The sequence below is a fragment of the Panicum virgatum genome, chromosome 9N, assembly GCF_016808335.1.
Source record: "Panicum virgatum strain AP13 chromosome 9N, P.virgatum_v5, whole genome shotgun sequence".
Classification (NCBI taxonomy): Eukaryota; Viridiplantae; Streptophyta; class Magnoliopsida; order Poales; family Poaceae; genus Panicum; species Panicum virgatum.
In genome coordinates, this window is record NC_053153.1 from 28,030,392 (window position 1) to 28,047,425 (window position 17,034).

The 17,034-nt window shown below is 42.8% G+C and overlaps 1 protein-coding gene across 2 annotated transcripts; it reads right to left on the reverse strand.

Annotated features, from left to right (window-relative positions):
- Positions 1 to 338: 338 nt before the first annotated feature.
- LOC120693256 (short-chain dehydrogenase TIC 32 B, chloroplastic-like) lies at positions 339 to 3,282 on the reverse strand. 2 transcript variants are annotated; one of them, XM_039976664.1, is made up of 7 exons: positions 2,969 to 3,282; positions 2,721 to 2,800; positions 2,483 to 2,636; positions 2,331 to 2,403; positions 964 to 1,048; positions 812 to 858; positions 339 to 668 (listed from the first exon to the last, which is right to left on the reverse strand). In XM_039976664.1, exons 1-7 carry the CDS (start codon positions 3,259 to 3,261, stop codon positions 501 to 503), a joined length of 900 nt encoding a protein of 299 aa, XP_039832598.1. In that variant the 5' UTR covers positions 3,262 to 3,282; the 3' UTR covers positions 339 to 500. The 2 variants fall into 2 exon arrangements, with proteins under 2 accessions (XP_039832598.1, XP_039832597.1); XM_039976663.1 differs by having other exon boundaries at positions 2,331 to 2,409; positions 2,969 to 3,278.
- Positions 3,283 to 17,034: the final 13,752 nt, after the last annotated feature.

Sequence of the window (17,034 nt, forward strand, 5' to 3'; positions counted from 1 at the left end):
ACCGTCTGTTCACCATGGCCGTCGGGACGTGGGAGGGACGATCACGACGAGGAGCCGTCGCAGCCGGCGTCAACGGAACAAGTGCAGGCTGTGTGATTCTCCATGAGTTTACATAAGACAGAAATGTTTGTGGTGTACATACATGGCCTTCTAGTTTCCGATGTTCCAGTTGCAAGATACAGACAAAGTTCAGAATGTAGCGATGCATATATGACATCAGAATTCAGGGACCAAAGCAATAATGAGAATCAGACACCGAACGAATGTTCCAGGCAAACACAATCTGAACTTCAAACCAAAACTCAGCTGCATACATATTGGACAGGTATTAACAAGAGTAGAAAAGCATGCATGGTCGCATGGAGATTTATTTCTGAACACCACGAGCTCCACCATTGCTCAGGTTCCCTATAACCACTGCTACTATATTAACTAGTAATCACTAGTAACACCATATGCCAAGCACAATCAGAACACTCCTCTGATCCGTCCTATGGCTCTCATTGCGCAGACGTGATCAGCTCCTCGCTAAAGTCCCAGAGTTGCTTTGCCAACTCGTCGCTCTTTGCTAGTTTGCTTGTTTTCTCCTCGTTGCAGTCAGCAAAGTATTTTCCTGTCTCTCCCCTCAGCTGTGGGTTCAGTGCTATGTAACAAGTAGTTGCTGCTCCCTGAAAAACGAAAGTTTAAAAGTATCAGTATTTTGCAAAATAATATCATATATACTACTTTTCCCAGTGACAATGCTCTGTACGGTTATTGCCATGAAGAAGAGTTGGTTAGAAACATGAATTGGGAAGATTTGGTTCCAAACCTGGTGTACATTCTTCCACAGTATGAAAGTTGCAACTTGAAAGACCTCTGCAAGAGAAAACAAGTTGTTTTAGAACACTGTCGGAAGATAAGTGTTCCTAGCTAAGACCAGAACGTAGATTCTCTCTGAGAAAAAGGAGCAAGAGAGCATACTCAAGAGAACGTAGGAGTGCCTCATCAAATTGGTCATGATCATTCCAGGATGAACACTATTAACTGTGATGTTTGCTCCTTCTTCCTGTGAGTAATATAGAATTAATGATGCATGATACAGATCGAGATCAAAGGGAGGTAGTCTAAATAATCTTTGTAATGGACAAATGCTATCTAACACTGTTCCAAAAGATTTAAAGTTATTTAGCTCCCAAAATTTGCACAGGCTATTGCTTACCAGTGGCCCCTAGTTCATAATAATGTACAGGCAATAGCATCAGGATCATGATTCAAGCTGCTAATGGTTTGGGTGGGAACCGGTTGGAGTGGTTTGGATTTTGCATTGGTCCTACTTCAATTTGGTGGAAACTAATTGCTTTAGCGATCAGTCCAGTTTGGTTTGGTTTCACAAGAGAAACGAATTGATTTGGTTTGGGATACTAGTAGCGCCAAGTGGCTAGACCTATTTGTAGACCCCACATCAAGAGTCGGACCTTGAAAACAAAATCTTGTGTTCACACCATAAAATTTTATCAAAGTTGACTGAAATTTGTTGAAGATGACTCAGTATGACTAGCAGCTACTCTATGCAAAACAGTGTGGCTACACCCACAAATGGACCTCACATCAACAGCCGGACCTTGAAAATAAAACCTCGCGTTCATCCCATAAAATTTTATTAAAATTAACTGAAATTTATTGGAGCTGACTCAGTATGGCCGGCAGCTACTCTGTGCAAAGCAGTGTGACTAGACCTATATGTTGGCCCCACATCAAGAGTCAGACACCGAAAATAAAACCTCGCATTTACACTATAAAATTTTATTAAATTGATTGAAATTTGCTGGAGATTGACGGGCACTGTGTAAAGCAATGTGGCTAGAACTGCACGTGCGCCCACGTCAATAGCCGGATCTTAAAAATAAAATCTCACGTTCACACTATAAAATTTTATCGAAATTGACTGAAATTTGTTGGAGGTGACTCAGTATGACAAGTAGCTACTCTGTGCAAAGCAGTGTGGCTAGACCTACATATGGACCCCACATCAAGAGCAGAGCAACTAAGTTTGTATAGTCTCCTGCGCTAGGAATTAGAAGTATCAACGGCAGTAGACTCCTGCACTAGTTGCAGGTCTCCATCTTCCACTCTACCTTGATGGAGTGGTGTGGTTTGGTTTCATGTGCTATGGAGTGGTCTGAATTGGTTTATGTCTGCATTTTTAATTAAAATAGTTTGATGTGAATTTAGTCTAGATTTCATACCTCTAGCAGATTGAGCCATGATGGACAGCTTGTTTTCACTTCAGGTTTCTATCATTCGTTACAGATTAAAATAAAGCAGAATACTAGGAGGACAAATAATACCTTGAGCCGTCTAGAAAGCTCCTTTGCATGCAGTATGTTTGCTAGCTTAGATTGTCCATAAGCCCTTGCATCACTGTATCTGCCAATAAAAGATCCTTGCAGTTCAATCGACAGTCAATCCCCACAAAGAACCATAACTTAAAGGCACATACTTTTTCTCATCGTTGATTTTGTCAAACTCAATTCCCTTTGGGTATGTCACGTGGTGGGCATATGATGACAAGTTCACAATGCGGCCCTCAATACCAGTAGATTGGGCAGTGGCTTTCATATTATCAAGGAGGAGATTGGTCAGCAGAAAATGCCCTGGTAAAACAAATGTCAATGCCAGACAATGAGACAAGCATTTTAGCTGTTTTTAAGTAACACATGTTGGCAGTAAGAGAATACCGAGATGATTGGTGGCGAATTGCATCTCGACTCCATCTTTAGACAGCTGAAAAGGGCATAACATCACACCTGCGTTATTTCTGCAGAACAGACAAGGAAACTGTAAGTCTTAATTCAGTGTAATATAGACAAGAAGAAAAGCTAAAATAGGAGCAAGTGATATACATTGCTGAAAATAAATTTAACTGAAGCACAGGAAGTTTTCATGTCAAAGAAAGGCAAGCATAACAAGAGGTGAAGAGGGTTACATCAGGATGTTAAGAGGAAGTTTCATCGAGTTGAACTGGTCTGCAAAAGCCCTGACAGATTTGAGGGAGCTGAGGTCAAGCTTCAGGACATCAATTCGTGCTGCTGGATTATTTTCCACGATGATCCTCCTTGCTTCTGATGCGGCCTCAGTGTTTCTTGCGGCAATGATGACATGGGCTCCTCTAAGGGCGAAGACTCTTGATGTCTCCAGACCAATGCCACTAGCTCCTCCTGAGAAACACCAAACATTACATATTTCAATAAAATTGCGACAGCAATAGATCTTAGACATCTTGAAAACGTGTGCTGGTTGTGGTTAACTTCAATTTACGAACAAATTGATGGTGGTAAAATGTGACAGAACCGTCAAGTTAAACGGCTTAATTAAGCGTAATGGCCATCATTTGAACGCATCAGGCGCATTAGCTTAATTAAGTGTAACCTGACAGCCTGTTTCCAAGATGCACTCTACTCCTAGACTCCTAGAGGAATGGTTGCAGTTACAGATATATACCTTGAATAAATTTCATGAATAAGAAATATTAAATATCCCAATTACAGATTTTCGGACTCCTAATCCAATAGGACCACACTTTGAAAGATATTTAACAATATGAAGCGAAATGAAGGCGTTAATGAGCTGAAGTCTAGCACCAACAGACAACTGTAGCCAAAATCATAAAACAAAACTACCAACAAGCAAAGAATATCTGAAGCCTTTAAAATAAGACTATCAAACAGAAACTGAAAAAGAGAATGCTGCAAGGATAATAATATGTCAATTCAGCTTCCCCCTTGATCCAGCCTTAGACCTACTGACCACCCCGACGCCCTAGACCTATTCAGAATTATTGTCCTTCCATACATCCCAACGCAGATGAACATTGGTGGCGTCAAAATTGGTATCACAAAAGCTTTCACATACATCCCTCATATACCAACTATTTATATTAGCAACTTCATCAGTAAACAAATTTCCAATCATACATACATGTGTATTTATCTTTTTATTAGAAGACCAGCACATTAACCTATACAATCTTAAAACCAACCTTAGAAAAGGGACAAATTTCCAAATTTTTGTGAAGTTAAGGGAACAACTAAACCCCCCAAGGGGTGAAATGAAAAGGGTAGAAGATGATAGGCATCTAACTGAAAGTGAAAGAAGATATGGCCAGGAATTGTGTATTGATTGATGATGGGCGTAAGTGTGGGAGGCGACGAGCGCGGTGGGTGTGGAGATCGGGTGCTTTATGGCGAGTTCCTCCAGGAGCAGCGCATCCTTGGCCTCGAGGTACGAGTGGAACGGATGGCTGCGACGAAGATGCAGACCGATGTTGGCGTAGCGCTCGTTGAGGCCTCGGATGAGGTTGAGGATGAGCGTGCGGTCGGTGACCGTCTCACCGAGGTCATCCACCATACGCTTGAGTCGCCTGCAGTAGTCGGTGATGGAGAGGTCACCCTGTTGAAGCCGCGGAACTGGGCATCGAGGTAGAGTGCTCGGGTCTCGCGATTGCCGAGGAACTGAGATTCGACGGCGAGCCAGGCAGCGTAAGCAGAGGAGCCGCATGAGGAGATGGTGTCAGCGAGGTCGTTGGAGATTGTGCCGAGGATTCAGGACTAGACGATGCAATCCATGAGCGCCCAGTCTGGATAAGCGGCGACTGGCTTGTTGAGGAGGAACTGGTCATTCCAGCGGGTATAGTTGCCGGAGGAGACATCGAGAACGATAGAGATCAGATCCGAATGTTCTGGACAGCCACAGCCTGCGCGTGGAGGTTCACGATGGCGGCGGCCTCGTGAAGCAGCAGGTCCCGGTGCAGATCAGATGGGCCACTGGCATCGCTGGCATCCTCCTTGGCGTCGTCCTCGTCGTCGGAGGGGGGGGGAGCGTTGGCGCGCTCACGCTCAGCGCGTGCTAGGGCATTGCGCAAGGGTGTGAGAGCGGCGTCACGGTCCCGGGCAGCGGCGGCATTTTCCTCTGCTTAGGCGGCGTGATCACGGGCGGCCCAGCGATCGGCCTTGGCGGGCGGCCCAGCGATCGGCCTTGGCCTTCGTAGCGGCATCGGCGAGGGCCTTGGCATCCGCCTCTTCCTTGGCGGCTCGTGCCTTGGCAGAGGCGGTGGGGGAGGGTGGTGGACTCCCGGCCATGGGGAGAGGAGGGGCAGCCAGGGGCGCGCTAGGGCAGCGGAAGGCTAGGCGGGCGAGGAACCCAGTCTCTTGATACCATGAAAGAAGATATGGCCAGGAATTATGTATTGATTGATGATGAGTACAAAGGAGGTACACATATGTAGGCAAGGAACCCTAGGGCTTATAGAAACAGGGACAATTAGGGGACCTTGCCTAATCTACCAATCATACCATAAACCTAAGGGTCGGCGCACCAGCCAACAAGGCTGGTGCGGCCAGGCGCCCATGGCCGAGAGGGCCAGCCCAAGCACAGCCCATAACGGGCAGGGCAGCTACAATCTTCTAACAAAGGATCCTGCATTGTTGACCTCTTACACTTGCCATGGCTTAAGAGCTACATGGAACAACATTGCTGTGATTTTTTTTGGGGGCAGGGGCGCGGGGGGTAGGGGCATCTATCTATTATTATATATTTAAGTATTAGAAGAAGCCACCATATTTGCCGAGATGATCAAAAAATTCTCACGTTAATCTAAAAAAGATAAGAATTTAAACGTTGGATTTTATAAAGACCAAACAATCTAAATTAATCTAAAGAGTCCATATCAAATACGACCAGCAAATATATACATTTAAAAAGTTCCCACGTTAATGTAAAAAAACTAATATACACAGTTAGATTTATAAAAGAGTCCATGTCAAATACGACTAACAAATATACACATTAAAAAAAAAGATGCACATCATGTATGGTTGTAGAACCATGTTACTATAACTGTAGATCAATTTGATATTTTAGAATTAGAATATGATTTCAAATAGAGAACAACACATGCCTTATATCTAAAGCATTATTCTACGTGGATGCACATATATATGGAAAGTAACTGCTACTTTAGTTGTAAAAATATGAAAGCCACAATTACTCCATCGAGGCATAAGATGTGAACCTAAAAAAAAACCTTGACCGGGGGTTGAAACGGATCCCACTATTTTTTCATTAAGAGGAAGCCAACCAGCTATCCCGGTCAACCCCCCCCCCCGAACCCTGGCCATGCCAGCGAGGGGGATTTTTTAATCCACAGACGGAAATTCGTCCCAACCGGGATTCGAACCCTGGACCTGTGGGGTGCCGCTGGAGAGCCTTGACCACTCGGTCTAGGAACCGTTGGCATAAGATGTGAACCAAGCATTCTATATTTCTATATATCTGCACATACATGCCATCCATATATGTGTGTCCTGGTGGATGAAGTCTTCCGTTCCGTGCTATGCTGACGAGGTAGCCATCCATTTCAGGGGTCGCATGCAGATTGCACTGCCCTTGATTTTCAAACGATGGTGGCGTTTGCGACGACATAAATACGATGTGTCAAACAAACATATATAGCCTAAGATGCGAGGAGTGACGACGGCACCATATCGCTGCTCGAGAAGTTGAGGTGTTTCGGACCCACGCTTCCGCGCAAGTGCATAATGTGTTTGAGAAAGTCAGCTACATGTATGTTCTTGCGCGTCTAGCAGGCAGATGCTAGAAGCAATGAGCGTAACAAATAGCTTATTACGGAATAAAAAATAAAAAAAATATGATATGATTAACAAAATTAGAATATGACCAATGAGTCCTGGCCGAATATAATTGGTAACAGCTAAATTCAAAATTTAAAAATAATAAAATTAGAACTTGATCAAAGAGTCCATAATGAATAATTTTGGTAAATAGCTAAATTTAAAATTGAAAAAAATAAGAAAAAATAGCACTAAAAAAAGAGTACATGTTGAATACTTATTAGTAAGGGATTCAAAGTTAAAAACATAAAAATATTAGTAGTTGAACTAGGAGTCATATCGAATGAGACTAATGAATAGATATAAATTCCGAATTTAAAAATAGAAAAATAGTCGTTGACCAGTACTGTGATTAAGAAGCATATTAAGAATGAAAATAGTTTATTTAATTAGAAAAATGCTGCGCCGTTGGCGCCCCCGAGAGGCCCGTCATGAACATAGGGCTTGTTTGCTTGGAACCCTGAAAAAGTTGCATGGCTTAGGCAGCAATCCCAGGCGTTGGATTTCGTGAGCCTGGGGTGGGATGGTGCTGCCTGGCCGGCGAGCTGCCTGGCAGGCAGCAACCAAACAGCCCCATATAGATCCGTATTTATAAAGTTTTGTTGCAGACTCGGTCAAATTTGATCTGGGTTCTTAAATATATGTGTGTGAGGTGTGAACCATTGAAATATGTCTGTGGATCGACCATGCTTCCGTAGTGAGAAAGCTTGTATGAGGCAGTCATCATAGATGTCAATACTGTGGTATATACAGTGTGTAAATGTGCGAGGCGATTCAACCCATCACCAATACACATTAAGGAGTTGGTTTCGCTAAAGTCTGGGGGGTTTTCTGTGAATTTGATGTTCATGGAGTGCAAGATTGGTTTCGCCAAAGTTCAGGGGTTTTTCATAAAATTGCCGTCAATACAGTGCGCGTTGTTTTTGTTAAAGTTCAGTTGGTCTTTTTTGTTTCACCAAAGTTTGGGGGTTTTTTGTAAAATTGCCATCAGTAGAGTGCGTGTCAATCTCGTTAAAGTTTAGGGGAATTTTGTAAAACTGACATTCACGAAGTTTGGGTGCTCTTTTGCAAAATTGCCATCTATGGACTATGAGTTGATTTCACCAAAGTTTGAGGGATTTTTTTTTTGCAAAATTTACATTCCCAACTGTTGCTGGCCGTCGGATCAGCTGATCCGGCAGTCGAAGAATTCTAGCCTACGTGGCCACCTTCGGATGCAAAGAAATGCACCAGGTTTACCCCCAACTCACTGTGTGCCGAAAAACTTTATTGCTTTCTGGAAAAGCTGGTAATCTGTTCCAAAAAAATGCACCAGGTTCAGTTATAAGAGATAGTACATGTCAAATACAACCAATAAATAGCCATATTCAATGTTAAAAGATAAATTACAAGTTCATTAATTTTTTTATGTCAAAATTTATTAATAAATAGCTAAATCTAGAATTAAATAGAAAATGAACAGTTAAACTGTGTTTGATTTTAAAAGAAAAAAATAGCAAATAAAAGTAGACCATCCCACGATGGGATCCCTCCAGTGGGGATCTTTCTTTTGTACCACCGGTGCAATTTAGGGAAACATGTCAACAACCATGAGAACAATATTGGAGTGGTTATGGAGAAGAATGATTTAATAATAGTAGCTTACATAGAACAACTATGATCAAAAAAAAGAAGAGAAAAAGTTAGCACGTGTTAGATTTTGAGATGGTGATGACAACTATAGAGGGTGGTGAGCATAAAGTAGAAGACTGTACCTTATCAGCTGCAATAGTAAATTTATAGACTCCGTGCACAACATGGGGAAAAGATACGGCATGCGTAAAACACTACGTGTGCATGTATGCACGGAGAATTTAAGAATGGAGAATAAAAAAAAGATGATTATTTACTTTTGTTGGTATATATATTGAACACTTATATAGATCTTCTTCTCAAAATTTAAGGATATCATTTCATTCACAGTGATTGAAACTAACAAGTAAAAAAGCGCATGACAGTCAAAATTTTTTAAATTATTTGTAAAAAGTATTTCAATGTAATATAAGCATGATTGCATGAGGCGTTAAAAAAATCTGAAACTATATGTATATATATAAGATATTCCATTTTTCTAAATTCATATTTCAAAAAATATTTCATAAAATATGATTGATGTAAAATATTGGATTTATCGAAGGGTATGTTGTATGCTCTGTGCCCTACCGAAAGCCCGAAAGGAGTGCGGATATTTCCAACGAGTCCATTTATAGGAGTGTACTTCAGTGAAGAGTTAAAGTTCTGAAAGAAATCCCCAAACATACGAACTATTTTAACACAACTTAATTTCAACTATAAAGAGCGGCATCCCCGTCTCTCTGTCTTTCATCTCTTGCCGAATATCTTATATATTTTTTCGTCTGTTATGTGACCAGACGTGCACCGTTAATAGAAAACATGGCCCCAATTGCAGTGGAATACTCCCTGGTGTTCTCTCTTCAGATGGGTATATATTGCTTGCCGCATCAAAAGTTGTAAACACATAAAAATTGCTAAAAGACAAGCTACCCGCGCTATTTGCGCAAACCACCTTGCTAGTTGATGTGAAAAATTATGTGCCAGAAAATGAGAGATGGAAATGACGACCACGTGGTTACCAGTCAATCACATGCACAAAGATACCACAGAACTCATAAAAATCCAGCTCTATACCCACCTATCTAAATGTTCGATGACCAAATAAAGTTCTTTTAAGAAAAAGACTACTAACACAAAAACAACAAAAGGAAACCATGCAAAGATTCCACAGAGATTATTACAAACAAATATAAACAATGATGTGAATTATTGTCCTTCCAAAAAAATGACGTGAATTATGGATCAATGTATGTGCAAAGGAAAGTATGTGTATGCTAAAGGAAAGTAATATGTGGGTACAAGAAGTGGGTATAGGAAATTGCTGGCATAAAAAGTAATAGGATTTTGGTGAAAAACATTGATGAAACCAATCTCCCCCTCTCTTTCATCAAGCCTTTTGGCTTGACAAGTGGGGCCTCTAAGAGGGGTACGGTGGGCCTAATCTTGGTGAGAAATATTTTCAATTGTTTCAACTTTTATAGTATAGATCACAAAATTTTCATTAATTCAAAACAGGGTTACAATCAGCGGCTGCTAATCCCAAAAGCCACTCTGGGATGTAGTCAAGCCAGAACTAGGACCGCTCAAAAACCGACCCCATACTAGCACAACTATGAGCTACTGAGTTTGCATCTCGGGTAGCAGTTTGGTTGTGGAGGAGCGCAACAACTTAGCCCTAGGCTAATTAGATGGTTAATTATGTCATCATATGCATTATCAAGCGTTAGCCATGGTTAGAATGCACTTAGAATTGGCAAAACTATAGGACTAAACCTTTTCAGTTTTATAGAGGCGGACTGTCCACCCCTATAGGGCGGACTGTACTCAGTTCAACCACGACCGAGTTAGTTCCTTGCCATGTCAACACTCCCGGATGGTCCACGCCCCACTCGCAGACAGACCGCTAGTGCCTCCCCAGTGCATATCAAACGCACAGAAACTTGACGCCATGTACACCCCTTCGGACCCACACATCAGCCCGAGTCCATCTTCCACCAGGGCACTCTCCTTCTCTCTCTCTCTCTCTCCATTCACTCAAAACTACTCTCTCTCTACCCCAAGCCATGGAGGAGCTTTACCTTTTCCCCCACCATTGAAGCCCCTCCACCTCACCGGAGCATCGCCGAAGGACGCCAGAGATCGACGCCTACAAGCTACACCACCTCAACTTCATCTTCATCCTTGAAGAGGAGCTTCCCCAACAAGTTTTTTCCCCAACTTCATCTCCTCCCCAACGTTCAAGTAAGAAGGACGAGCTGGAGCTTTACCAAGTCTTCTACGCCATCTTGTATCCCTCGCCAGTGTTCCACTCATCGTCGGTGAGCTCATCCCCTTCCCGATCCATTTCCATTGCCCTAGATTTGGAAGGCATAAATCCCCCTAGAGCACATTCACCATTAGTGACCTGGAGCTTTGAAACCTTAATGCATGTGAGTTTTAGCTACCAAAGTGAACTCCCCACACTCCTAGAAACCTTTAGGAACAAACCTCATTCCAATCCGTGGCCGAAATCACCATCGGTGAACTTGTCGGTGAGCCTTGGCCGTGGTGCGGACGGTCTCCCCACATAGTTGGACTATCTACTAGTCACTCAACCCAACCAAAAGAGCTTCTGGACATCTTCGGCCTTCCAAAAATTTATGAGGTGGACAGTCTTCCCCTAAGGGCAGGCGGTCTCCCCCCAGGGGTGGACAGTCCGCAGGTCATTTTTTCAGCCTTTCTCAGAACCACAAAAACCATGTTTGTCCGCGGTTGGCCAGCGGACGGTCTGCCAAATGGTCTATCATTTAGAGCCGGACGGTCCACTTCTTCTAAGTTGGACAGTCCACGATTACCCGTTTTAATACCCTTGCACTTACCTATATATAATCCACATATGTATTATATGTCTAGCCTCTTTTATCTTTGTTTTGGAATGTTAAAGCATGCTTCCTTATATCATTTGCATATCATTGAAACCATTCATGGTATATTTATTTATCAAGCATCATTGCACTCATGTCTCATATCATTTGCATATCACTGAAATCATTCATGGCATATTTATTTATCAAGCATCATTCATGTAGAGACCGTGACGCCAAAGCAAGAGGAGGGTGACTCGGAGATAGTTGGAGACGACACTCCCGTTGAGAATTAAGGCAGACACCTATACATCTTTTATCCCTTATTTTGGATCAACGAAGTATATATGTCTTGTTTGTGCATGAGTTATTATATATATCAATAATTGCTTAGAACCTATTTGATACATTACCAACCTTGCTTAGGATACTACTTCATAGCTAAGTATGTTTGTTAGGTGTCACGAATCATATGCTTAGCCATGCTTAGCTTTGGTAGAAGACGAGAGGTGGCAAGGTCACCTCCACTCACGAGCTATAGGATGCATGCTTAATTCCTCATAAGTAGTAAATATTATATAAAAGTTGAGCAACTATGAATGATGATTCAGACTTGGAAAGTATGGTAGAGCCATGTTGGGAATGGAACTCAAACATTTAGACTTACTTAGGTTGATTAAGGACCGATGCGTAATCTCTTTGATACTTGAGCATTTTTCCGTACAAACCACATACTGTAAGCTAAGTAGCATAAGTCGCACCTTACCTTGAGCGGATTCGGTGCGGGTTGTGATGAATTGTGATCGGCATTTTCGGTGCACTTGTCCCTCCAGACCGTTCGCTCATAGCTATGTATGAGTATGTGAATGGTTGAGGTATGAATCAACAATTATTCTTGGCCGTGAGTATGGTCGTTGGTCTTGTTCTCGTATGGAAAAAGTTGTACATCCCTATAGGGTTTTTATCTATTGCAATAGCCGCGCTCTCGGTCATTGATGAGCATAGACTTATACTTTGACGTTAACATAGAGTTACCGAGGAAGTTCATAGAACATTGAGCTTATGATTATGATCATTTTACTTATGCACTTGTGTTGATGTATGTAATAGATATCATAGGTGCTATGTCTTTTGTTTATTATAACTTGATCAAAGTTAGATGCTTTTTATGCAAAAATTAAATACCATGACCTTTTTTTGCTACTAACCAAATGTATTTTTCTTGAGGTCGGGCAAGTATATGCCTATATAGGATAGACCTACGAGTACCTTTTGTACTTATGTTGCTATTGTTAACTTGATGCAGGTGATCCGCAGCCGAAGGCCGTCTTTGGGTACTTCTACCCCGCGGACGGAGGTGTGGGTGAGGAGTAGATGGCCGGTTGCTATGAGAAGAGCACTATTGACATATAATATTAACCTTCTTATTTTGTATTATGTATGAAATGAACACGACGTAGAACTTTTCGTTGTAAAACTCTAAGACTTGTTTTATGTACCTTGAACCTTTTTATGGAATGAACTCTATATATGAATGTGCTATGTCAAGATGTTTAACTTGTGCTTGTGAAGTGTACTTAAATTCTGAGTGTGGCTCATGACACATTTCAAGGATTACTGGGATTAGTTCTTTTTAATTGAGTTGATTAATGGATGATGACTTGATTAATGATTTGTTTGTTTTCTAGGGATTAAACTTTAGTCCCTGTCACATCAAAGAGAATCTTACTCTTTAGGGTAATTAAATAAAATTTAGTTATAAATTTTTTTTCACAGATGGGTGCTAATTCGCGAGATGAATCTAATGAGCCTAATTAATTCATGATTTGCAACAGTGATGTTGCAGTAACCATCCGCTGATTATAGATTAATGTACCTCATTAGATTCATCTCGCAGTTTAGCCCTGAGATTCTGTGTAATGTAATAAGACTTTATTTAATATTTTTAAATAGTAAAATTCTCTTTGATGTGATAGAGACTAAAGTTTAGTCTCTTGATCCAAACACCACCTAAACAGAGTTGGGCTGGTTCCTCGCAAACGCCAACGCGGGGCGGAGCGGGGCGGGGAAGAAGACGGAGAGGATGACGCGCGGAGGAGGGAGGCCGGAACGGAAAGGGATTGTAGCCGGATCGTGCTGACTCGGGCTGCGATCTGAAGCTACGTCGCACGCACGCCTTGCCTGCCTGTGCCTGGGAATTCTTGGACACCAAGAGGCAGAGACTTCTAGAAACAGAGAAGAGGATAGAGTTCTCTTTTTTTCCTCTGCCAGGCGTTCTCCAGCTTTCCTTGTCGGATAACAATGTAGCTAGTGTGTAAATCCATGTTGTTGTTTCAGGGACTACTACGTGAAAAGCTATAAAATTTGTAGAAAATCATGGTGTGGTAGCTTGTTTTTTTGTCTACTGGGAGTCGATTTTGAGTTTTTACAGTGAATTTTGACAGAGTTGCAGCATGGTGGAGATAAAATTCGGAAATTTCCTCCACAAGGTAAGAAAAACAGACCTAATCTCTTTCCAGGATAATGGGGACATCTACTAAATTTATGCTAATCTAAACGGATTAGGTGAAATTAAACCATGAGAGCATCTCCAAGAGACTCTTTATATCTTTCTTAATTTACAGGAATAGAGATTTTGATGAAAAATACCCTCCAACAGGCTTTTCAATTAGATATTTAAATATAGACATCCTCTATTTTGGAATTCTCGCTAGAAAAAGATGAAGAGCGAGAATGACTCTCTAGACTATGCACAAGATATAGAAAAACTGTTGGAAACACGATTTTCACTAAAATGACTATATAAACGATGATTTAAAGAGTAGATTTTAGAAATGCTCTTGGAGATGCTTTGAGTGTCCTCATACCTGCATTATTACGCTCTATTGTCAACGATTTTGAATTTTGATATAGTTGCATCATGGTGGAGATAAACTTACAAATTTTCATCCACATGGCAAGAAAACTAAAGAAGTCTTCCTCACATGGCAAGAAAAATAGATCTAGTCTTCCTCACGTGGCAAGAAAAATAATAGATTAGTCTTCCTCGCCTGGCAAGAAAAATTAATAGGTCTAGTCTTCCTCACATGGCAAGAAAATAGACCTAGTTTCTTTCCATGTTTACGGGAACATCAGAGTAAATTCAAATTTAAAAGGATTGGGTGGAGACGTGGAGTCAAACCATGTGTCCTCATTCCCGCATTATTTCGCTCTGTTAGTGTTGTCATCGGCCCCTCCGTTTTCTTCTCAGTTTACCGTTCTTTTACAACAGCTGACTATGATACAAAAGTGTCATCATCTTCTCTAACAAACAGTCAAGTACAACATAGCTAATGAAAGGAGAAGTTTCAACGGATTTGTATTCATAATAAATCACATTTAATTCCTTTCTGAATAAATAGTTTCAAGTTGCAACAAGCTGCTGCTGCCCCTGCACCACTACTTGACATCACATCATCATCATCAATACTATAAGGATCCAAAACTTTTAAATTCACTACCCATCTGAAAAATTCTCCCTACCCCTCATGGTGTCCCCACCTGGCAGAAGGGTAGACATCGAAATTTTGGTGATCAGGAAAAAACCACTCTTTATAAAATATTTTCCATGATTTGGCATTTTTTTCCACCGTGGGGGCATCTGCCGCCCACGCATACCCACCCAATCCTGCCCGTTAATCACGATGCTTACCCCCTCGCCTTTCCGTGTCTCCCACCTGTAGCCCGCAGCGCCACCCTCAAGGTGTCGGCACCCCCTCGCGGCCAGGGGCATGCGGTGCCCGGGGCCCCTCGCAACCTGGCCTGGCGCGAGCGGCGGCCGGGATCCCTCTCCTTCCCTTCAACCCGCACCCGCCGCGCACCTCCCCTATTCGCCTCGATTTCACCGGTGATGTACGGCAATGACAACTGGATCAATAGCTACCTCGACGCCACCCTCGATGCCGGCAAGGGCGCCGAGGGCGCGGGCGGGGGCGCCGACGCCGCCAAGGGCTGGGGCGGTGGGTTCAGGGACCGGCCCTCACTGCTCCTCTGCGAGCGTGGCCACTTCTCCCCCACCAGCTACTTTCGCCCTGTTCGGCTGAGCTGAATACCAGCCGTGGCTGGTTGGCTGGCTGGAGCCTGTGAGGGCGCGGCACTGTAGCATACGAGATGAATTACTGTAGCCCAGCCACTGCAGTGAATCAGCCCTGGCTGATTAGTGCAGCCGAACAGGCTGTTTGTCAAGGAGGTCACCTCTACAAGACCTGGCTCCGGGTACGTGCTCGCAGCGCGGCTCTGCTCCTTGCCCCCCTCCCCCGGCGTGCTGTTGGCACCTACCAACGTCACCGCCAGGACTGGGTAATCCCGAACGATGACGCCCGCAGACGCCAAAGGGGTAGCAGATATTTCATGAACCACGAATAATTTCGCAAGCGCACGGAATACCGCTGTAACATTTTATCCGGGAGTATACCAGAGTGTCATTTATATTTCCGCAGGGAAGGCGGCGAATGGAAGTACATAGGCTAGTTAATGAACTTATCTAGATTGGATATTCAAATGCATAAACAGGGGTAACATAACTAATTGCATAGGAGGTAGTGTGACACACACAAATTACACTCAACTCTAAATATATTCTATAGGCAGGGAGAAAGAAAGAAGTTAGTAGCTCGAGTTAAAAATACTAGGCTAGCTATATCTATGCTATCTTATGGTTAGATCAATAGAAGATTAAACTGGTATAACAGGGAGACCGCTCCTATAGCTTGACGAGAGGAGCCCGACCAAACTATGCGGCTTTATGCACCTCCTACCCCCCCAATCCGAACGTGGAGGATTACTAGACATGGGCAGGGCTGTCACCACCTGCCGGCTGCCTCAACAAACCGTGGGAAAGAGCGACATCCAGCAACACTTAACTAGTCTAAACATCACGTCTACATTAGCAAGCGATACTCTAGCATCCTGCGCGGAGCCCCCACCCTCCGGATGGACAGACATCACACTAGAGCAAACATACAAATACTAGGGCAGTTGCCAGAGTTCTAAAGCTAATATGTTAACCATCACAAGCATAGGGCGATATCACATTGCAAGCATTGAGTGATAATGCAACCATATCACGAAATATATGTCTAATGACTCAGAATATAAATCAAGCAGATATCGGTAATCATAGTTTAAATCTATTACAAACAACCGAGAATTACACGAGAGAACTAGAGAAGAACCCATACCAGAACTCCTGAGCAACCCCGGGGACTCGATGACTACTAGACTTCACCTAAACTCCACTAACCAATAGAGCTAATGTAAGAGTGAGTTCAAACTTGAGAGGTGTGTGTCTTCTAATCTCACCCCTCCCCTCATATTTATAGGAGGGAGCAAAGGCCAAGCAGCAACTAATCCTAGCAGAACCGCTTTTGGGAGCCAGTGAGGAGACGACACGTGGCAAGGTTGAGGTGGTGGGGCCTATGGGCCAGGTTGACCGACCAGGGTGGTCGGCTGGCTTGCCCGGGGCGCCAACCGCCCTCAACTGCTTTTTGTGGGCTGTCCTGGTCTGCCTTGTCTTAACCCTGCGTGTCTTGGCCTGTCTTGAACAGTTTTTCTTCTCCTTTTTTTCTTTAGAGTTTTCTATATGCACAATTTCTCATTGTTTCGATGAGAATTTTTTGACTTTTCATATATAGAAAGAGATAGACTATAAATGACGTCTCTTATGTCAATAAGACCAAAGGGATAGATATTAAATGATAGGAAGTGAACTAGAATGAAATAGAGCCACTTTGGGCTTCCCTATGAAATGAGGCATGGAACGGAGACACTACAAAGAAATTTCGGGAGTTACGAAAGAAGCTTCGAACTCATATTGTTCACGCATTGAGAGCGGGAGTTGAACTCCAGGAGGTCGAATCTCCCCTTGT

Excerpts from the sequence above, each read along its gene's own strand:
- LOC120693256 (XM_039976663.1), bottom strand. The coding sequence starts at position 3,261 with ATGTCTAAGATCTATTGCTGTCGCAATTTTATTGAAATATGTAATGTT. Across the intron at positions 1,049-2,330 it reads AGCTTTCTAGACGGCTCAAG|GAAGAAGGAGCAAACATCAC; the intron begins GTATTATTTGTC and ends TATTACTCACAG. Across the intron at positions 669-811 it reads TGTGGAAGAATGTACACCAG|GGAGCAGCAACTACTTGTTA; the intron begins GTTTGGAACCAA and ends TTCGTTTTTCAG.